The 23,604-nt window shown below is 39.6% G+C and overlaps 1 protein-coding gene across 1 annotated transcript in view; it reads right to left on the minus strand.

Annotated features, from left to right (window-relative positions):
* Window positions 1-23,604, minus strand: part of kcnh3 (potassium voltage-gated channel, subfamily H (eag-related), member 3) — a 75,206-nt gene that overhangs the window by 14,023 nt on the left and 37,579 nt on the right. The window contains exons 2-10 of the mRNA XM_044017324.1: window positions 21,150-21,383; window positions 17,220-17,354; window positions 12,764-12,903; window positions 10,161-10,461; window positions 7,504-7,661; window positions 6,505-6,706; window positions 3,210-3,623; window positions 1,188-1,387; window positions 399-648 (exon numbers count right to left, since the gene is read on the minus strand). Of these exons, the coding sequence (XP_043873259.1) occupies window positions 399-648; window positions 1,188-1,387; window positions 3,210-3,623; window positions 6,505-6,706; window positions 7,504-7,661; window positions 10,161-10,461; window positions 12,764-12,903; window positions 17,220-17,354; window positions 21,150-21,383 (2,034 nt within the window). The remainder of the gene's footprint in view (window positions 1-398; window positions 649-1,187; window positions 1,388-3,209; window positions 3,624-6,504; window positions 6,707-7,503; window positions 7,662-10,160; window positions 10,462-12,763; window positions 12,904-17,219; window positions 17,355-21,149; window positions 21,384-23,604) is intronic.

Genomic DNA, 23,604 nt, shown 5'->3' on the forward strand with positions numbered 1-23,604 from the left:
TCAGTGGAACACAACTCCGCCCTCACGTCCTCCAGAGACACACACACACACACACTTCTCCGTCTCAGATGTTTGTGGCTCTGTTGTCGGGACAACAGTCAGAATGTGAACTAGTTCCCGGTTTGTTGTTGTTGTTGTTGTTGTTGTTGTTGTTGTTGTTGTTTAAAGTCAGAATTCTCAACACAAACACACACTCACACTTACAGGATTCATCAAAGATTCTCTTTCAAACACTTGAAGAAACACCCTCTGCAGTGATGTTTCTGCTCTGTCGTGTCGGGTTTTGTTTTGAAACAAGTCAAAACAAAACCTGGTCCTAATGAGGACTGAGATTTTTAAGGAGCAAAAAGATGTTACCGCGTCACATACGTGCGAGTTTAACGTCCCGTCAGACTCACCCAGTATGGCCAGCACGGTGTTGTCCTTCAGGACCTCCATGGACCCCGAGCACACGAAGTAGATGGCCTGGAGGGCGTCGCCCTGTCGTATGAGGAACTCGCCGGGAGCGCAGAACGACGTCTTGATGATGAGGGACAGGGAGCGCAGGCACCCCCTGCTGGCCGACTCGAACAGCGGCAGCTGGAGCAGCTCCTTGTTCAGGTGCATGGCGATGTCGGCGCGCAGCTCGTCGGGGAAATCTTTGAGCAGCTGAGGACACGAGGGGCGGAGTTTAGCGTTTAAGTTCTTCTTAAGTCTACGATGTCTTAAGAACACGTTCACGTCTTTGTCTCACTGTCTCACAGACTTTTCCAACAGGAAACTGACGTTTATAAAACCACTCACTCTCCCACACCAAAGCCCAGAGAGAAAATCAGTGATTATAGCTCGAGGGGACACAGGAGCTGCTGGTCCTCTGCTGCCTCGTGTGGTCACTTTGTGTCACGAAAATAAATAGAAATGAAGACTTTTGAAAGCCAAAGTGACACAATAGCACATTTGAACCTCGTGATGGAGGCAGCAGTGGATCAATAAAATCACTAAAATCAATAAAATCACTGATTTTCTCTATGGGCTTTGGTGTGGGAGAGTGAGTGGTTTTATAAACGTCAGTTTCCTGAGATAAAGCTAAACAAACATTCTTAAGACATTTTGGACATAAGCAGGTGCAGATTTTATAGCAGATGAAATGTGTCTCCTCCATGTCTCAGGCTTCTAAAGTGTCCACACAGGCCAGTTTGTGTCCTCACCTCACTGACGTCGATGCCGTTGTTGACGGACCACGTGGTCTGGAAACACTCGAGCATGCGCTGCTCCAGGGCCTTGGGCAGCCGGTGGACCCTGATGAAGTCCTTCAGGTCTTTGGTGCGAGTGTGGTAGAGCGAGCGGCGCGAGTACATCCTCTGGATGATGGCCGTCACGTTACCAAACACCACGGCGTGCATCAGCGCTGCACCACACAACAACAACAAGAAGAACAAGAAGAAGAAGAAGAAGAAGAAGAAAATGTGATTTTAATGATGATGCACAGGTCATTAAAGTTCTCTGACCGGCTTCTGTCCCACAATGCATCTGTCTGTCTTAATCAGTCCTGAGAAGAAAGATCGAAAAATGGTTTTGCTGCTAAAATGACAATAAAGAATCATCTTGAGAGGATTATTTCTCTCACTGGATGAAATAATAATAACATTTGTGTTCAATAAATACTTTCTCTCACTAAACAACAAACCACACCATTTGATCTCATATTCACACAAAGACAGCTTTCATTAAAAAGAAAACAAGAAATTACTTCAGGTGAGACAGTATCTGTCTGTGTTGAACAAAAAAGTCAATTACATTTAAAATGATTCATCTTTAAAAAAAAAGAAAGGAACAACGAGAAGAGAAAATGAGTGATAATAGCTGCGGTGACACAGGAGCTGCTGGTCCACTGCTGCCTCGTGTGGTCACTTTGTGTCACTGAGATAAATCTGAATGAAGAATTTTAAATGCAGAATTTACAAGATCTGACATTTGAACTTAGTGATGGAGGCAGCAGTGGATCAACAACTCCTGTGTGTGTGTGTGTGTGTGTGTGTGTGTGTGTGATGTTAAAATCACTGATTTTCTCTATGGGCTTTGGTGTGAGAGAGTGAGTGGTTTTACAAAGTGACACAAAGTTAATTTGCAGTCAAAAACACATCATAGACAAAAGCAGGCGTAGATTTTTGTCATATGAGCTTTTTTAAAGATGAACTCAGCTCAACATTTGAAGATGTCATCAGTCATTTTTGACTGTAAAATATTAATAGGTGAAGAAAGATGGTCCCTTTTTATTTATAAATGTGGACACAATTCAAGATGAAGTCAACATTTGGTGGTAAAAATCATTTGAGTTTTTTATTTGGAAAATGTTATGAAAATTTTGGACATTTTTCTGAATTTTTTTAAGAGAACTGGAATTTTATTCTAAAAATATTTTTTTATTTTAAATTTCATGAAAACTTTGTAAAAAATGAATGAACATGTTGGAAAATATTATGATAATTTTGGAACATTTTCTGAAAGTTTTCTCCTGTAGTGATTTTGAGTAGGAGACTGGATTTTAGCACATGAAAGTAAATAAACTCAATAAAAAGTAGCTTGTTTTGCAGTGAAAAAAAGAGTTATTAACATGTGTGAACTAGAGTTTTTTTTTAAAGATCTGCAAAGAACAAAGAACGATCAAACACTGCCGTCTTTAAAACTGCAATTTTTCCCCTTTATAAATACTTATTTATTTATTCCTGAACATTGAGTTCAGAACAAAGAACAAAGAAACTGAAGAGAACAAAGAGGACGAGGACGTCACATCAGACAAACTTTCACAAATGTAAAAACACCATAAATAAATAAAATATGCTCAAAGGCGACAAATGGTTTCCGAGCCAAAAACACGGTGACATCATCATTCTATTCATTTATGAGAGAAAAAGTTAAAAGACAGATTATCCTGTGTGTGTAAAAGGGTAAATTTTTCAGAGAGTGGACAGAACACAGCGTGCTCAGCTGTGAGTCGACATATCTCTGACAGAACTGAGGTTATATGAGGTACTGACTGTGATGTGAGCGCCCCCTGCTGCTGAGAACCAGAGGCTCACGCTCAGTGAAAACAGGAGACACGAGGAAAAAAAGTTTGTAAACCACTCACTCTCCCACACCAAACCCCATAGAGAAAACCAGCGATTTTACACTGAGGTGGATGAATGTATGAATGTATGAATGGATGAATAACAGAAGGGTTCTCTTACCTCCGATGAGCATGGTGCAGATGGAGAAGATCTTCTCTGAGTCCGTGTTCGCCGACACATTTCCGAACCCGACGCTGGTCAAGCTGCTCAGAGCGAAGTAGAGCGACGTCACGTAGCTGCTGCGCATGGACGGGCCACCGCCCAGCGCCCCGCCCAGCGCCCCGCCTCCTGTGCCGCCCGCCACTGCCGTGGCCTCGCCCCCCGACATGTTCCCATAATACTGGCTGGAGTTCCAGGAGCCCTGACCCATGACCTCTGACCCCAACATGTTCCAGTGGCTGCTGTTGGCTCCTCCTCCTCCAGTGCCACTGCCGCCGCCACTGCTGTTTGACGAGAGGCTGCCCACGGTGGGCGGGACCAGAGCTGACAGGAAGTACGGCGTACCCAGACGCTTGGCTAACTCATGCAGCCAACCTGAGACAAAGAGACACACACACACACACACACACACACACACAGGCTCAGAGGACACAGTTTTTCAAAATAAGAGCCCCTACCTGAGGATAAATATTCCTTTACTTTTATGCTTTTTATTGGGAAAACCTGACGTGTGAGTGTTTACAGTCGTTCAATCATCACAACATTCACATTTCTATCCATTTTCAGTGAGAGGACGAGCACAGACATGCAGAAAATCAGAAACACAAAGCAGCAGCGTCCTATCAGGCTTCAGGAACAACATTTATTATATGGTTCAAATCAAAGGAAAGGAAGCAAGGAGGGAAAGAAGACAAGGTAGGAAGTAGGAAGTGAAGAAGGAGGAGGGAGGGATGTTTGTGAGCAGAGAGAGAGAATGAATAATACAACATGAGAGGAGCCATTCATTGATCTCTAAGATCACACACAGCTCTACCTGTGTGTGTGTGTGTGTGTGTGTGTGTGTGTGTGTCAGCATAAATAAGCAGAAGTGACAGTGGAGTCACAGTCAGGCAGTTAAACCAACAACATTATAGAGGATTTAACACCTGAGTAGTTTCCTAATTACTGTGTCATTAGACTCAACTTCATCTGCTGCTGCACAGAGGAAACGTGGAAGTGACTACGACAGGAAACACACACACACACACACACACACACGAGGAGCAAAATAATGTGCTAAAATAATAAATAAAACACTAGTAAATGGGAATATACACAGTATATGTTCTAGAGGGTCACACAGTGAATGTTAGATGTAAAAAAATCTGCTTTTCAGACATAAAATCTTTTATTTTGCAGGTAATGTGAGTTGTATTGTACATAGAAAAGCTGCAGTACGTTAAACTGCATTGTCCCTCCCATCAAACAAACAATAAAGTGAAGTACAGTGTGCGGTTTCCTGTTCTGCTCTACACTTCAGACAGAGACAAAGAGAACACACAGCGTCTCTGTCCGAGGTCCTGACCTTGTGTCTTCAACAAACAAACAAAATACTAAGAAGAAGAATTATAGACACTTGTGCCTGCTGTTCCCTGTTCTGCTCTACACTTCAGGACCACGGACAGAGACAGACTACAGCGTCTCTGTCTCTGTCCGTGGTCCTGACCTCGTACCTTCAGTCTGTTCTGAGAGATATGTGAATGTGCTCTGTTTTTTTATAGTGTATTTTACAAAAGTCCAACTTGAGTGACTGGAGTTGAAAATTAGCAATAACGATCAGCTTCATGCTCTGTACAATTGCATTCCCTCTATTAAATAAATAAATGAATGAATGAATGAATGAATGGATAACCCCGCTCTGAAGTTTCCGTCACTAAAACAAAGAAAAACACAAAAGCAGAGGATGACGTTGTGTATTTTTGTTTCTCTTTAAGCTTCAGGACACGAGTTCAGGACCACGGACAGAGACACAGACTGCAGTGTCCCTGTCTCTGTCCGTGGTCCTGAACTGCAGAGCAGAACAAACTGCAGCTCACGATCATTTTAGATTTGTTTTTATTATCTTTTTTCCTTTTTACTTTAAAGATATGATACTATTTAGTTGTAAATTAAGCTATAAGTTTACGACTATATGATACTATACGATACGGTACAATAACAGACGATATATGATAAGATATTATACTGATGTTCTTATCTTATCCTATTGTATCTTACTGTATCGTAACTTTTTTTTGTATTGTATCGCAATCTTGTGTTATCGTATCATATAGTATGGTATCTTAATCTGGATTATTTTATCGTATTGTATCATAATTTATCATTGTATCGCATATTATGAGGTATATTATAAGGTCATTGTATCTTATTTTATCGTATCTTATCGTTTTGTATTGTACTGTAATCTCATCTAATCTGATTCTATCTCCTCATAGAGTATTGTGTCGCAGTTAATCCTGATAATTGTTTACAAACAGCCTCACAGATACGACTGAACAGCAGAAATGACATTGAAAAGTTGAAAAAAACACCCGGGTTCACTCGTCGCTGCTCTCGTTTATTTCTCGCGGGAGCTAAGTCAGTTCTTTTCTCAGTAAACAACATTCAACTTTTCACTCAGTTGCAGAGCGAGAGAGACAGACAGACTGAGCGAGACACACTGTCTTGTGTCTTGTGGGAATATGAGACAAAAACATCCTGGAACATTTTCAGTTCAGCTCTGCTCTCCTTTAACTTTCTGGGCTTTTTATTCTCCTTCACAAACACAAAGAAAAAACCTCTCTCATCTGTTTGTCTTTCAACTAAATTCTGCTGTGACTGCAGCTGTTTAAGAAGAAGAGCTGGAGACACAAGGTCAGGACCACGGACAGCAGCGTCCCTGTCGCTGTCCATGGTCCTGAACTGTAGAGCAGATTTCTTTATTATTGTATCGTATTCTAAAGCGTCTAAAATATCACTTTAATGTATTAAATCCTATTAAAAACCTTGTGTTTGATTCAAGACGAGACCGATTTAGATTTTTCATGTAAAAACCGCAGCCACTGCTCATCACACTGAGGCTGTAATCTGATCAGCGCTCATCTGATTCTAAATTATTTCCTGTGCAGAGAAGCTTTTTAGCTTTTTAGCTTAACTGTGTCGCTGTAGAATCACTAAATCGGACCAAATTAAATTCCGGACCCTGACACTGACAGGATATTGACTGTACACACACACACACACACACACACACCAACCAACTGTTAAAACCCCGTTTCCTGCCTGTCTCTGTTTCCCTTTAAACTACGATAATCTCCAGATTATCATTTTATTTCGTTGTTTTTATGATCAGCCTTTTCTTTTTTTGCTTGGTGGGATAGAAGTTCAGCTGAGGTTGTGTTTGTTCAACTTTAAAAGCACTGAGAAATAAAAACTACGAACTAAGAGTTCTACTCACCGATATCCCAGGAGCCGGGACTCTCGATCTCCCTGCGTCCGATGAAGTACCACACGCACGCCATCCAGTGTGCGAGCAGAGCGAACATGGACATGAGCAGCGTCAGGACCACGGCGCTGTACTGAGAGTAACGCTCCAGCTTCTGCAGCAGCCGCAGCAACCGCAGCAGCCGCACTGTCTTCAGCAGGTGGACGCCAAAGTACTGCACAGACGGACACACACGCGTCTCTGTCTACGTGTCCATGACATACAAATCTACATTTTACAGCTTTAATCATGTACATGGTGCTGGTTGTGAAGTTTGGAAAACCTTTTTACTCCCTGCACCGAACCCCATAGAGAAAATCAGTGATTTTACCATCACAGCACACAGGAGTTGTTGATCCACTGCTGCCTCCATCACTAAGTTTGAATGTGTTAAGAGGTGAATTCTGTGTTTGAAATACGTTGTTCTGATTGACTGAAATGACAAAAACTTGCTGTATAAGGCAGCAGTAGACCATCAGCTCCTGTGTCCCTGTGAGCTTAAAACACTGGTTTTCTCTATGAGGTTTGGTGTGGGAGAGTGAGCGGTTTACAAACTTGAGTTTTCTGTCAGGAAAGGTAAAATAAAGCAGAAAACATCTTCTTAAGATAGGTTCTATTAATTCAGCTTTTTCAAAAATCTGAATTTAAAAAATGAGTCTGAATTTCTTATGTAGTGATTTTTTACTCTGAGCACAGAACGAGATTAATGCGACCTGCAGTAACTCCAGTGTGGCTGTGCATTATTCATGTGGGTTATTTAGAACAAAAAACAATAAAAAAAACAGTTTGATTTAAGAAAAAAAAAACAAAAAACAGTTTGATATGTAATTAATTCACACTCTTCAGCCATTTCCTTGCTCCTGGGCAGGAGTTTCTTTGTTTGTGTCTTGCATAAACAAGGACATGAGGGGAATTAAGCAGCTTCACACACACACACACACACACACACACACACACACAGAGGAGACTCACCACGCTGACGTTGAAAGCATACAGCAGGTCAAAGGGCAGGGCGGCAATGAGATCGACAAAGAGCCAGGTGGTGACGTAGTGAACGCAGATGGAGCGGGCGTCGTACACTACCTGACCCGACGTGCTCACAAAAGTGGTTCGAAAGTTCAGCACAATGTCTGCAGAGGACGACAACAACAACAATAACAACAGCAGCAACAACAGGAACAACAAGAAGAACAAGAAGAACAAGAAGAACAAGAAGAACAAGAAGAACAAGAAGAGCTGCAGCTCAGCCGACACACCACGACATGGTGATGATAACATGGAGAGCAGTGGTCGTCACGTGTGAGTCCAGTCACAGAGTCTGAGCTTTCAAGCTTTCAGTCGATGATTTATCTTAAATTTATCTCAATATTGATCAAAACGACTGTGACTGGCCATAACTGACACGCACGGTGTTGCATTTATGAATTTATCAGAGTGAACCAGCCTTTTTATGTCGATAAAAACCCATTTTTGCCACATTAACAATATCAAATCAATTCCAGCTTCAGTGTTCGGCATCTTAATAACGTGTTTACAGCTTCATCTCACTGTCGGACAGACTTCTTCAACAGGAAACTGAAGTTTCTCTCACTTTGTCTCTCTAAAATGATGGTTTTCTCAATGGAGTTTGGTGTGGGAGAGTGAGTGGTTTACAAACGTCAGATACTAGTTAGAAAACTGATATGTGCTCTTTAATATACTGAAAAATATGGATATATTATATTATATTGTTATATATCTATATTTATCTCACTGTTAGACAGACTTTTCCAACAGGAAACTGAAGTTTGTAAACCACTCACTCTCCCACACCAAAGCCCATAGAGAAAATCAGTGATTTTAACATCACACACACACACACACACAGGAGTGTTTGATCCACTGCTGCCTCCATCACTAAGTTCAAATGTCTGATTTTGTCACTTTGGCTTTTGAAAATCTTTGTTCAGATTCAATTCAGTGACACAAAGTGACCACACGAGGCAGCAGAGGACCAGCAGCTCCTGTGTCCCCGTGAGCTTAAAATGATGATTTTCTCTATGGGGTTTGGTGCGGGAGAGTGAGTGGTTTATAAACTTGTGCCTGATCACTGACAGTGAGCGTCATGTTCTCAGCAGCAGGGGGCGCTGAGAGTGGAGTCAGCACAAAAAAATCACTTTGAACTCTAATTGGAAACCCCTTAATGAAGCCCTTTACGATAAAGGCTCCTTAATTTCAATCAAATTATGAATAATGAAGCGCACTAATGCTTCTGGATTAAAACACAAGAGTACAGATGGGTCTGGCTTGGGCCCCTTCTGCTTGGGGTCTCTTGAAACACCCCTGCTTCGACTCAAATGAGCCCTAACGTCGCGGTGAAGTGATGATTAAAAGCAGCACATGAATGGAAATGAACACATAATCAGGAGCCTGTGAGGCACTTTTCAATCCACCACGTTTGAACGGGCGAGCGCATTGATAAACAGTCCGGCCTCTTCCTTCCAACAAATGGGATATCGACGCAGAGGAGCGGGCCGTTTAAGTGCGTGTGGCTCGTATAATTTAATTGCAGACGTTTATTGATGGGCGGCTCGTGTTCGCTGTTTTTCCATTAAAGGAAATTGTCCAGTGAAAAGCGTCCGCGCCGCTTTCCTACAAACACGACGACGACTGTTTGTGTTTGAGGAAATGAGACGTAAATGTATGAATGACTCATTTCCTTTCGCTGCTGTGTGTGTGTGCGTGCGTGTGCGTGTGTGTGTGTGTGTGCGTCGTTACAAAACTTCAACGCAACTTTAATTATGAGTGACGGCGTCTCAGAGAGCGAGAGCTTCCCGACGCAGGAGGCGCACGATGGAACAGATTTGCCGAACTTTACAGTGTTGTTAATTACCGACGTCAACAAACAACGTTTAAAAGGGTTAGTTCAGGGTTTTTTTTGTATAAAGATGGAAAACAGAGATTTCTGTCACTTCACAAAAGGCTCACGTAAGAATAATCTACACCCACATACGTCTACAAAATGTCTTTATCTCCCACACCAAACACAGGAGCTGCCTCGTCTGCTGGATTTATGTCATTTATATAAATCTGAACAAAGGACGTTAAACACCAAAGTGACACAACTACCCAGTTTAACTCTCTGACGGAGGCAGCGGTGGATTTTTGTAGTCTGAAAAAAGGGCTGTTTAATGGAGAGATGAAGAAACCATAGACTCCTCCCCTCCTCCCTACACCAAAGTCCATAGAGAAAATCATCGATTTGACATCACAGCACACAGGAGTAGTTGATCCACAGCTGTGGCCATCAGTAAAATCAAATGTGTTATTTTGTGACTTTGGCATTTAGAATCAATGTATTTGATTTACACCAGTGACACAAAGTGACCACACGAGGCAGCAGAGGACCAGCAGCTCCTGTGTCCCCGTGAGCTAAAATCACTGGTTTTCTCTATGGGCTTTGGTGTGAGAGAGTGAGTGGTTTACAAACTTCAGTTTTCAGACAGAAAAGTTTGTCTAACAGTGAGACAAAGACGTGAACATGTTCTTAAGATATTATTACAAGGCTTAAGTAGATTTAAGCAGCAGGGGGCGCTCACAACGCGTTCAAACACGTGTTTAACTTCACCGTTTCAAAACCTTCTACTCACCTAAAATAAACAGGATCTCCACGAGGATGTCGCTGACGCTGGGCGGGCTGCGGGGGGCGCTGCTGCTGCTGCTGTTGCTGTTGCTGCTGCTGCTGCTGCTGCTGGCCCCGCCCTCGTCCCTCCCCCCCACCACCGTGAAGCAGACGTTGTACGGCACGGTGACGGCGACATAGAAGGTGGCGAGCAGGATCAGCCAGTCCCAGCCGGCTTTGAAGGTGCCGTAGTGCAGGAGGATGAAGCGGGACTTCTGAATGGCGGCTACTTTGTACTCCGGGATTGGAGGCTTGTCCCCGAACATGTTCTGGATTGGACGACACAGGGATTATGTTTCACTCAAAAGTCTCTATTAAAATCTACATTAATAAAAAAAACTCAAGTGCTTTCATTTGATTTTATAGCAGAGAAAATTGCGTCTGACTCATTTTTAGTGTTTCTCTGCAGAGATTTAATGAAGCGCTGATAGAAAATGATGCTGAACATTATAAAAAACTTTGATGAGACTTCTGGAGACATTTGAAAATACAATAACATTCAAAAAGGAACATTAGATATCTGTTTGAGCTTCAAGTGACCAATAATCTGCATTAATCGGACCATCATTTCTAACCTGTATTATAGTAATAATAGCATTTTATGATGATTATTAAAATGGATAATTACCATACTAAAACATTCAAATTCATCCTCTTTAATGTTCCACAAACATTTTTACCTAACTTTGACGTGGTAATTATTAAGAAAATCATAGAAACGATGCTGAACGTTGAAAAAAATAATAATTTTGATGAGATGTTTAAAAAGCTCAATATGGAAAAATGTGCTTCATGCAATAATCAATAATCTGCATTAATCTGATTTGTTTTTACTGTAGCTTATGAAGAAGTCTCCATTCCATCATGTTGTAATCTGTATTATCAGAATACTATTGTATTTTATTTTATTTTGTGAATAAAAACGGATGATTACCATATTGTAACATTGTCCTCATTTTTTGTTATTACCAAACTATGATGTGATAATTATTATCATACTGTTTTATATTTGACTTTTGAGTGTTTTTATTTGATTTTATAGCCTGAGAAAATTGTGATTCACTCATTTCACAACTTTAATGAGACCTGGAGACGTAAAAACATAACATGTGACCAATAATCTGCATTAATCTGATTTATTTTGACTGAAAGGCACATGGAGTTTGTGAAGAAGTCTTCCTTAGAATCATTTTGTGATAATTACCATATTATAACAGTAAATGCATCCTCTTTTTTAGTTGTTATGACCAAACTATGATGTGGTTATTATTATCATATTGTTTATATTTAAATATTTGATTTTTATGGCAGAGAAAATTGCGTCTCACTCATTTTAAGTGTTTAAATGCAGAGATTTAATGAAGCGCTGATTGAAAATGATGCTGAGCGTTAATCCCATAACTCTGATGAGACCTGGAGACGTTTGAAGGAGTAAAAAAAATCTGAGGGGATAATTATTAGATATCTGTTTTCACAGCGAGCCGAAAGTGAAGCAGGTGGAAATCATGGCTCAGGTAATAAATCCTCCATTTATGAGTCTGATAGTGTTCTTTTTTTAAATATGTGGTGGTTCTGCAGCGTAAATTAGAATATTACTGACTTACTTCCACCTCATTTACATCATAGCGTGTGTGTGTGTGTGTGTGTGTGTGTGTTAAATGACACACACACACACTCTCAATAACCTGCTGCACAGAAATGATGAGATTCCTCCAACGTTAAATCAACACGAGCGGAACATTATCGCCATCGTGAAGCAGGATTTACTGCACCACTGTTCAGATTAGATGCCGTCACTTTCAGTTTAATAATCAGCATTAATCTGATTTATTTATGACTGAAAGGTAGAAGAAGAAGAAGAAATCTTCCTGAGATCAGAAAAAAAACATCATTTTATAATCTGCATAACAGTAATACCATTTCATTTCTAATGTCATTTCCAGATTGCTAATAGAAACTTAATAAGGAGATAATATTGTATTATTTCCTCTGTAATATCCAGGTCTTAGCTTTATGATTACATCTTTTATCAGTTTAATACGTAAAAATCTAAAAGCTTCTCGTTTAAGATTTCTCTGTTATAACTGCAAAAACATAAATGGTACATTTACTTGTTTTTTTTTAAAATCGGTCTGTCATTCCAAATTAAAATACACAATTAAATATCCTAAAATATGTCATTTAAACCAGTGTTTCCCAACACTTTTAGATGAAGCCTCAACTTTTTTTACTACTTTTAAAACTTTAAACACTGTAAACCAGCAAGATATAAACTGCAAATGCAAATAGAGAACTGCATTTAACTGGTAATAACTTCATTTAAACAAGAAATCGGATTTAAGTTATTTTTTCAAAAAGCGAGATCTGGTAAAGGTTTAATTAATAACTTTAATTAAACAGGAAATGTTTGAATTCTGCTTTATAAAATGTCCCCTAAATATAAAATCGTCACCGCAGAAGTCTCAAAAGTAAAATGGATTGGCTATAATAAGCAGATTGGGTGTTAATCTGACATGTGTGACGTCGTCTGGCGACCAGAAGTAGAAGACACTCAAAGGTGCAGGAACTCACGTTGTTGATCTTGAGTTTGCTCTTGTCTTGTTTCTGCAGGTGTCCCGACAGGTGATAGAGGACGGCTCTGCTGCGGCGCCGGTTGGTGTTGAAGCCCGGAGGCCGTGTGACCTTGTGAACCTGCAGACCCGTCTCCTCATCTGCGGAGATTAAAAACAAGCAAAAACAATCAAATCTAGCATCAAACAGTTCTATTAACGCGTGAACTGGTGAAAAACTAGATTGAACCTCAGATTAAACTGGTTTGTGCTAATGTGAATGTGTTTAATCTTAGTCTGCTTCACTTTAGTCATTTCCTGCTCAAAGACATGATGCATAACTCATGTTAGCATTAACACCAGAAACAGCATCTTTACACAAAAACTGGAAAAAAGAGGGAACAAGCTAACTTAAATTAGCATTAAAACCAAAAACAACTTGCTTATCTTCACACAAAAACTGTAAACAAAATGAACAAGCTATGTTAGCATAAAGACATAACTTTGAATAAAAACTGGGGGGAAAAGAGGAACACAAGCTCGCTCATTTTAGCATTGTAGTTGCTGTTTTTTTAAAAAAAATGCTAAAGTGAGCTAGCTTGTGTTGTCTTTTTCCAGTTTTTATTCAAAGTTAAGCTAGCATCTCCACGACCTCATGCTAACCTAGCGTGTTCCTTCTGTTTACAGTTATTGTGTGAGCTTTGAATGTAAAATGTTAGCTTAACTTTGAATCTACGGAACATAACAGTCTGAAAGTGTTTTATTAAACATTTGGGAATCAGATTTAGATTCTGATTCCCAGACAAAGTCACAGAGGTGACTTCATGTGTTCAAGTAAGAATATCTCTGCACATGTATGAGTGGATGAAGGTCCAGTGAGAGAAAGCGCTGCCGTGTGCGCTCACCTCTCGCCTCCAGAAAATATGACGTAAACAAGGAGCTGCTGTTAAAAAGCCTCGGGCTCTTTTCTTCTGATCCTGGTTCTGATTTTCTCTGAACATTCAGTGAATAATTCTCTGGAGAAGAAGTGGACTCTGGCTACACATGCTCAATTATTAACACAGCCAATTAACACCGAGTGTCTGTGTGTGTGTGTGTGTGTGTGTGTGTGTATACACTGCAAAAACTGACTTTTTCAAGTAAGAAAAATAAACCTTGTGTCCAGGAAAGAGAAATAATACTATACTACTATTATATATATATATGTATACACACATATACTGTATATGGGTGTGTTTTTCTCCCCCATTTAAAGATAAAATCATCTCCATCCACTCAGCCATCAATAAAAGAGTTGTTAATAGAGAAGTTCTGCAAACCAGTCTTCATAAAAGGGAGCATCTATTATTTCATTAAATTCTGTCTGCTCACCATGATAGCACTTTGATTACATTCATAATTTACCACGACGAGGTCAGCCAGCACAAATAACCTCGAGGAGAATTTAAACCTGTCACCAGAGATCATCTTAATGCAGATTTTCAGTGAGATAACCTGGTAAATTTTGACATTTTTTAAGTGTCTGCCATAGATTTGAGACTTCAGTCCATGATTCATTGCACACCGGTGTGATTCTGTCGTGTGTGTGAAGAACAATCAAACAGTGAAACCTTTGATTTTTCATCCCTGCGTCGCTGATTCTCAGCTTTTCTCTCCCTGCCTCTCACTCCTCGTCAGTCTCTGCATTTTTAACATCACGCTGAGCAAAGTGCCAAAAATGAGGCGTTGGCAGAGTCTGTGAGTAAAAGTGGTTGTTAATGTCAACTCACTGTGCCGTGATCTTCACAGACTTCCCTTCATTTTCTGCTCATTTGCCTTTTTTCATTCTCATCTCAGTTTCAAAAACTGCTCATGGTGACATGACTGAAATATGAATATTAGATATATTAAGTCACTCGTACGGTAGACGCAGTTTAAACGTCGTCTGACTCCAGTCTGACGAGTAATCGGACTATGAGTCACATTATCAGGTATGTTAGTCTGACTAAGTGTTTACATGCAGGAGTAATTGGACTATGAGTCACATTATCCAGGTATGTTAGTCTGACTAAGTGTTTACATGCAGGAGTAATTGGACTATGAATCACATTATCAGGTATGTTAGTCTGACTAAGACTACCCCCGATTTTAGTCAGACTAACGTGTTAACATTACATTAAGAATGATTGTCTTAGTCTGACTAAAATCAGACTTTTAATGCAAGTGTTGTGTGGATGAATACATGACCATGAACCAGTGGTTTACTGTGTGTGTGTGTGTGTGTGTGAATGAAATGAGGCATCAGTTGTTTCCTCTGTGAGGCGATAACACATTCACGCTAAAGCGACGGCCGTCTGGACGAGTGGTGGAGGGAAATTCTGGGTAAGTGGTTTCAAGCAGGTGCTTTATTTCCACCAGGGAGCCGCCGTGAAAGTCAATCTGAAGAATCTAAAAAATTAAACAGCTCCCACTTCATTGAAGAGTGTGACGATGATGATGAGGAGGATTGTGCAGACTCAACTCTCAGACCCTCCTCTCCTCAGTGAGCTGTGCTTGTGTCTGAGAGATTTAAAACCTCTGAATGTTTTCAATCAATGTCTGCATCACAACAAAGGTTTAAAAACACAAGAAAATCCATTATAAAATAAGCTCTAATAAGTATAACAGCGGCTAACGTGAAGTTAACCGTGAGAGTTAGCAGCTAAAATTAAGTTAACAGAGAGATACAGTACCTCTTATGGTTATACTTTATTTATATTTTTATTTATGTTATTTATTTACTCTTTTACTTAACCATTTCATTTTATCTGTTACAATGTGTGTTTTTCTTTTTCTTTTACTTTCTTTTCTCTGTTGTCATATATTAATATTAGTACAGCGCTGTACTGCAAGAAAAAAAAAAAAAAAGATTTCAAGACAATAAAAGTAAAAGGTATTTTTTTCCTAGAATGAATTACTAGCGGGCATGGAGCAGCCTTTTTTAGACCTGGCAGGGATTTTAAACGAGCAACCCTCTGGTTACTTGCCCATGGACATTGGACATGGGCTGAAGAAGGGCTTGAAGCATTGGATGCTACACACAGTCTTGCTAGAAAATACATAAAGACTCCAAAATGATGGTAAATAGGCAATCGTTGGCCATTTTGCTATTGCAAAATATTACATTTAAGGTAAATACTAGAAAAAATAAAGAATAATTTCCCCTTTAGGGAGTCTTGGAATGCTTAGTTCTGCCCCTTAAATTTTCTAAATTCCTCCCCGCATGAGTTGTCTTAGAAAATACCAGGGTTGTAACAGTGTGTCAGAGGAGTTTCCGTATTTAAATTTTTTATTTTAAATGAATCTCTGATTCTGTCTCTAATTAACTGACAAACACTGCAGGATAATTATAACAACAGCGTTACCCCTTTAAGCACATGTGCTTTATCACATAAAGCTGTGTGTGTGTGTGTGTGCGTGTGTGTGTTTATGGCTCAGCATGTGCACTTAATTATAGACGGTCATTCATATTAAATGTAATATTCACGTAGACAGACACACACTAAAAAAATGAGCAATTAAAATTATTAATTGCTGCTTAATCTTTGTTTGTTTCAAATGACAAAATGCTGCTGTGACACATTAAAGCTGTGAGATAATAATAAAAAACACTCAAATATATAACATTAAAAGTGACAGATGACAGAAATGAAACGGGAGATTTATTCATGTGTGACATGTAGCACGAATATCTGCACTGACGCGATGAAGCATGACACGTTATTAATGTGTGATCGTTGTTCATTCATTTAAAGTCTGTGTAAAGAAAATAGTTAGAGTTTTCCCTCTCCAAACATTATGTTTCATATGTTAACATATGTTAGAAAAAAGTGTTTGAAAACAGTCAGAGTTAGCAGCTATGGTGACGTTAACAGTGAGCGTTAGGAGCTAATATGAAGTAAACAGTGAGACTTAGCAGCTAACATGAAGTAAACAGTGAGCATTAGGAGCTAATATGAAGTTAACAGTGAGACTAAGCGGCTAAGGTGAAGTTAACAGTGAGACTTAGCGGCTAACATGAAGTAAACAGTGGCGTTAGGAGCTAATATGAAGTTAACAGTGAGACTTGCAAAATGAAGTAAACAGTGAGGAGCTAACATGAAGTGAACAGTGAGACTTAGCGGCTAAGGTGAAGTTAACAGTGAGAGTTATCAGCTAAAATGAAGTAAACAGTGAGCGTTAGGAGCTAACATGAAGTGAACAGTGAGACTTAGCGGCTAAAATGAAGAGATAGCAGCTACCGTGAAGTTAACAGTGAGAGTTCGTGGCTAACATGAAGTTAACAGAGTTATCAGCTAAAATGAAGTAAACAGTGAGCATTAGGAGCTAATGTGAAGTTAGCAGCGAGACTTAGCGGCTGTTTTTTGTGAGCTCACAAAGTCAAGAAAAATATCTACATTTATTTTTTTAACACACTTTAAAACTGTGGGCGGCTACAAACTGTACAATAAAAACCTCACCAGTCTCAGGTCCCTGCTCAGGATCCTGGTCCTTCTTCTTGTCTGTGATGTCTTTATGGGACACAAGGAACAGAACCACTTCACCCTTCTCATTCTTAATGGGTACGATGTCCAGAAGACACCAGAACTGAGTTCCTGCAAAGACACACAGACGGTTCATTAGAGGAAGATAGATGTTTTTGTCACATTGGTACATTGATTTTGAATCTGAAATACATATTTCAGGCCTAAACTAATGACTCTTTCATAATCGATCAGTCATTTTGTCCATAAAACGTCAGAAAATGTTGAAAAATCTCTGGAAAACCTGGAAATGATGATGTTCTCAAATGTCTTTGTGACATGGAGCAAAGAAACCAGACAAATATTCACATTTAAGAGGCTGAAAAATCACAGAAACCTGTTTGATGATGAAAATAGTTAATAATTGATCCACCGAGTAATCATATTATCCCTTAGTTATTGTAAGAAGCTTTTAATGACAGATGGACGTGTGAACACTTGTAAACTGTAAATAAAAGCAGAAACATCAGAGAGGATCATTGTGTTCTCTGACCGTCTTTACACATTTAATGGAAATCCTTCCAACTGTTATCTTTGAAAAAAAGAAAAACAAACATTTTCACCGTGGACTAAAACACTGACAGCAGACGGTAAACACTGGTCTTCTCCTCGTCTTCAGCTGTGAGTCCGTGTCCACTCTCGTTTCTCTTCACGTCTCTCACAGGAGTTCTTTCCTCACCGTCCGCCTCAAGGTTGGACGTTATTTATTCATAGGGTTTTTCAGAGTGAGCGACTGTGAACCGTCACGGCACACTCCTCTGACCTCTCGTCTGCAGGACCACTCTGTACAACTGCTGCATGCTGGGTAAAATCAAATAAAAACTAAACTAAACTAAAGCCAAGCTGCTACAAAAATCATTCGATTTTCATGTCAGAGTTTTGTTGTTTTCATGATGTTTGACGTGAACATACAGAGTTTTTCCTCTTCATACAATAAATATGTTAGAAAAAAGTGTCTGAAAACAGAGAGAGTTAGCAGCTAAGGTGAAGCTAACAGTGAGATATGGCAGCTAATGTGAAGCCAACAGTGAGAGTTAGCAGCTAAATGAAGTTAAGAATTAGAGTTAGCAGCTAAGGTGAAGCTAACAGTGAAAGATGGCAGCTAAATGAAGTTAAGAATTACAGTTAGCAGCTAAGGTGAAGATAACAGTGAGAGTTAGCAGCTAAATGAAGTTAAGAGAGTTAGCAGATAGCAGAATTAGAGTTAGCAGCTAAGGTGAAGATAACAGTGAGAGTTAGCAGCTAAATGAAGTTAAGAATGAGAGATAGCAGCTAAGGTGACGTTAACAGAGACAGTTAGTGGCTAAAATAAAAACAAAACAAAAATAATTAGATTTTCACGTCAGAGTTTGTGTTTTCCATGATGTTTGACGTGAATATTGACTCAAATTCCAGACTTGTGTTTGCTGTAGAACTGAAACTGACCTTTGTTTTTTTTTTTTTTATAAATGATTCATCAATTAGTTGTTTGGTCCATAAATCTCGAAAAGATGATGTTCTCAAATGTCTTTGTTTTTGTCCACAAACCAAAAATTATTCAGTTTTAACAATTTCTTTGTTACATGGAGCAAAGAAAACAGAAAATATTCACATTTAAGAAGAAAAATCGGAGAAACTGGTTTTATTTAATTAACAAAGAATATTATCTCTGGATTTATTATCATAAATATTAACACTTAGTGACATGGACCTGGAATAACTTGGAGTGATCTGATCTCGTCAGATTCTCATCAGTAACGTCTGCTCTTTGGTCCATAAATGCATGAAATCTGTTTAAAAACGAGCTGCCGTGGTTTTGTGTTTCTCAGGTTAATCTCCAGCAGAGGATCATGTTTGTACATGTGTTTGAATAAACAGCAGCAGAAGATTAGCTCATAAAAACATGTGTCCCTGTTTGACTGGTAAACAAGGAGGTAAACAAGAGACAGTGTGTGTGTCTGTGTGTGTGTGGTCAATATGAATAACGACGAGTGAGAAACGAGGATAAAGGATGAAAGACTGGAGTTTACACAGATACTGATTAATATTATTTCATTACGCCGCAAATTTGTTGCTAGTTATTTCAGCAACAGACATTTGACAGGAGGCAGATTTATTCCAATTTATGGTTCAGTCACAGCCACACGAGCAAGCTAGCAAACTAGAACTAGCACTGTGAAGTTTAGTTTTCAGTAACAAAAACTAGGGATAGTTCAATATCACTTTTTTGTGTCCAATAATAAAAGCAAGACCAAAACCTCAAGTATCTTCCAATATTAATCCCAAAACCTCAATCTACCAATACGACACCAAAACCTCGAGTATCTACCAATACTGATGCCAAAACCTTGAGTATCTACCAATACTGATGCCAAACCCTTGAGAATCTACCAATACTGATGCAAAACCAGTATCTACCAATACTGATGCCAGAACCTCGGTATCTACCAATACTGATGCCAAAACCTCAGTATCTACCAATACTGATGCCAAAACCTTGACTATCTACCAATACTGATGCCAAACCCTTGAGAATCTACCACTGATGAAAACCTCTCCCAATACTGATGCCCTTGAGAATCTACCAATACTGATGCCAAAACCTCGAGTATCTACCAATACTGATGCCAAAACCTTGAGTATCTACCAATACTGATGCCAAAACCTCGAGTATCTACCAATACTGATGCCAAAACGAGTATCTACCAATACTGATGCCAAAACCTCGAGTATCTACCAATACTGATGCCAAAACCTCTATCTACCAATACTGATGCAAACCCAGAATCTACCAATACTGATGCCAAAACCTTGATGCTATTGAGTATCTACCAATACTGATGCCAAAACCTCAAGTATCTACCAATACTGATGCCGAAACCTCGAGTATCTACCAATATTTATACTTAAAAATCATCATATTACTGCTGTAATGTAAAGTCTTCTTTCCTCGTTTCTCCCCGTGTGTTTACTAAAGGTGTCGTCTTGTGTTGTACAGTGAATTGTGTCGACATAAATAAATAATGAGTCTAAATGCAGTGTGTGGATGAAATGTGATTTTAAAAATGTTGCTGCAGAGCGAGAGTCCAGTCATGAACGACTTTATTCTGTTTCTCTTCTGCCTCAGACAAACGGATGAAAATGCTAATGTGCAGATAAAAGCAGTGAAACACTCCCTCTGTCTGAACGATGTTTGTTGTTGTGTTATTTTTACGACTCTGTGCTCATCTTTGAGAGGAGCTTCTATCACAGAGCAGCAGATGTGACCACGTCTTCCTCCCACATGTGACTCCTCTGATGTTTTTGGACTTTTGTGGAAGCCTCTGAAACCTTCTCAACCTCGTCGCTCGCTGCATTCATCTTTAATCACAGCTCGCATTTATTAATAATTAACAGAGTTTTTTTTTACCCTCTTTAACACAATCCTCCTTCTAGACTTTTCTGTTTTTGCCGCTGCATTGTCGCAAAGTCAGCGTCTGTATTTCACACACGCATTATTTTCTGCCGATTCGAGGGGTTGACTGATTTTAGCCTCTTTATAAAAGGTGTGTAGATCAAGTCTCTGGACATTTTTTACACTTTATTCCACTGTTGGACAGACTTTTCTGACTGGAAACTGAAGTTTGTAAACCACTCACTCTCCCACACCAAAGCCCATAGAGAAAATTGGTGATTTTAACATCACAGCACACAGCAGTGTGCAAAATCCAGTTTAAAACCTTGAACTTTAGTGAAGAAAAACAGTTTCAACAAACTTTAACAGCCATTTTAGCATTTTTTCTAACCTCTACACCACCTCGTTTACTTCTCAGTTGTCAAATCAGTGATGAATAAACGAAGCAAATAAATACTTTAGAGATTAGAGATCCCCGTGTTTCCCACGCTCACCTTCCTTCTTGTAGAAGACCAGCTCCGTCTTGAACTCCCCCCTCTCGTCTAAGGCTCCCTGGATCTGCGCCGTCAGGCGGTCGCTGGTCTCCGGGCCGTACAGGAAGTGACACGCGCAGCTCTTCTGCATGAGCTCGGCGCGGGCGTAGCCCGTGAGCTCGCAGAAGCCATCAGAGCAGTAGACGATGGGATAGAGCGACTGCACCTGAGCGTTTCCCAGGACAAAGTTACTGTCTGTAAAACACAGAGAGAGAAATCTGATTAACTACTTTAAGTGCAACTTAACAAACACTTATCTGATGAAAGCGACTCTATCTTATGAGTATGATGTCTTATAAACATGTTTATAACTTTATCTTTCTGTTAAATACTCAATTCCAAACTGAAAAATGGAGATTTTCATGCTAACTCTCCCACACCAAACCCCATAGAGAAAATCAGTGATTTAAGTCACAGGGACACCGGAGCTGCTGGTCTACTGCTGCCTCGTGTGGTCACTTTGTGTCACAGATTTAAATCAGAATGAAGGATTTCAAATGCCGGATTTACAAAATAAAACATTTGAACTTAATGATGGAGACAACAGTGGATCAACTCCTCCTGTGTGCTGTGATGTTTAAATCGCTGATTTTCTCTGTGGGGTTTGGTGTGGGAGAGTGAGCGGTTTACAAAGCGACAGAAAACTTCAATTTCCAGTCAGAAAAAAAAGTTTGTCTAACTGTGAAATGAAGCAGCAAAGACATTTTTGAGACATCATAGACTTTAGCTGACAAAGATTTAATGAGGTGATTTTTCATTAATTGGCTAAAATCCCCAACAGCAGCCATGTTTTTACATTTCTGACACATTTGCATGTGTGTGTGTGTGTGTTTGACAGCATTATCTCACATTTCCAATCAACATTCACATCTTTCATCTCTTATTTAAAAAGGTTTTAAAAGTTCCATCCAAGAGTAAATGGACTCCAAAAGCTCCAAAGACTTTTCCAATTTTCTCAGAGACTGAATATTTATTTGTTTTACACGCCGAGTTAATTTATGGAGAAATATTCAAAAAATAATAAGATAAAAGCAGCTCCACTGTGAGAGAGGAGACATAGTCTGCTGCTGCTGCTGCTGCTGCTGCTGCTGCTGCTGCTGCTGCTTCCACAGAAAACCAGAGGCCAGATGATCCGTAACAGGAATTGATCGGGCGAAGTAAACACTGTCAAGAGTCATCGCTAAACCCTGGGAAGGTTCCATTAATTGATGCAGCCAGAGGCACATACGCTGCGTCGAGGCAGGAACAAGCTCGGCGTGATCCTCTGTTTACTTTACTCTGCTCTGTGTGTGTGTGTGTGTGTGTGTGTGTGTGTGTGCGTGTGTGTGCGTAAGGACCAAGTGGAAAATTGTTCCTGTGCATATTGAGTTAATGGTGTCGGGCACACAGACGAGTGAACGCTCTAAAACGGACCATTTATTACTCTGTGCTCAGACGTTAGCATTGATTCATCAGCTGTGAGAGGCTGAGAGAGAACAGCATTAAATATTTCATGGGCTAATAATGCTGTGTGTGTGTGTGTGTGTGTGTGTGTGTGTGTGTGACCACACTGGAGACTACACAGCAAAGACACACACTTCATCACTATGAACAGAAAACATGAGTGTGACTCCGCCCCCTCTGTCACACATTGATCTCATTTTCAGTAAAAACAAGGACGTAGACGTCCACAGTTATATTTGTGTGTGTGTGGTGTTTCTATGGATGAGGATTAGGGCCAAAAGTGACAAGACAACAGAACAGTCAGAGATTAAAGAAAAGCCTGGAAAAAGTCCAAATTCCAGAGAAAAAAGTCAGAATTCACAGATTAAATTCCGAAAAAAAGGGCAGAATTCTGATAAAAGTTAGAATTCTAAGATTAAAGTCAGAATTCTAAAATCAAAGTCAGAAAGCAAGATTAAAGTCAGAATCCTAAAATTAAAGTCAGAATTCAAAAGCAAAGTCAGAATTAAAAATCAAAGTCAGAATTCTAAGATTAAAGTCAGAATTCTGAAATTAAAGTCAAAATTCAGAGATTAAAGTCAGAATTGTAAGATTAAAGTTAGAATTATAAGAAAATAGTCAGGTTTCAGATTAAAGTCTGAATAGTCCCAATTCTGAGGATAAAGTCAGAATTCTGAGATTAAAGTTAGAATTCTGAGATTAAAGTTAGAATTCTGAGAATAAAGTTAGGATTAAAGTTAGAATTCGGATATTAAATTTAGGATTAAAGTAAGAATTCTGAGATTAAAGTTAGGATTAAAGTTAGAATTCTGATATTAAAGTTAGGACTAAAGTTAGAATTCTGAGATTAAAGTCAGAACACTTGTTGTTCCTGTGACGGTGAAAACAAGTCGATCTCACGCAGATAAAAAACACTTTCCTATAAAAATCCCTCCTGACCTCTGACACTTCCTCTCCCCGCTGATCCCCCAGT

This window comes from Solea senegalensis, unplaced genomic scaffold (assembly GCF_019176455.1).
Source record: "Solea senegalensis isolate Sse05_10M unplaced genomic scaffold, IFAPA_SoseM_1 scf7180000015295, whole genome shotgun sequence".
In the NCBI taxonomy this organism is placed as follows: domain Eukaryota; kingdom Metazoa; phylum Chordata; class Actinopteri; order Pleuronectiformes; family Soleidae; genus Solea; species Solea senegalensis.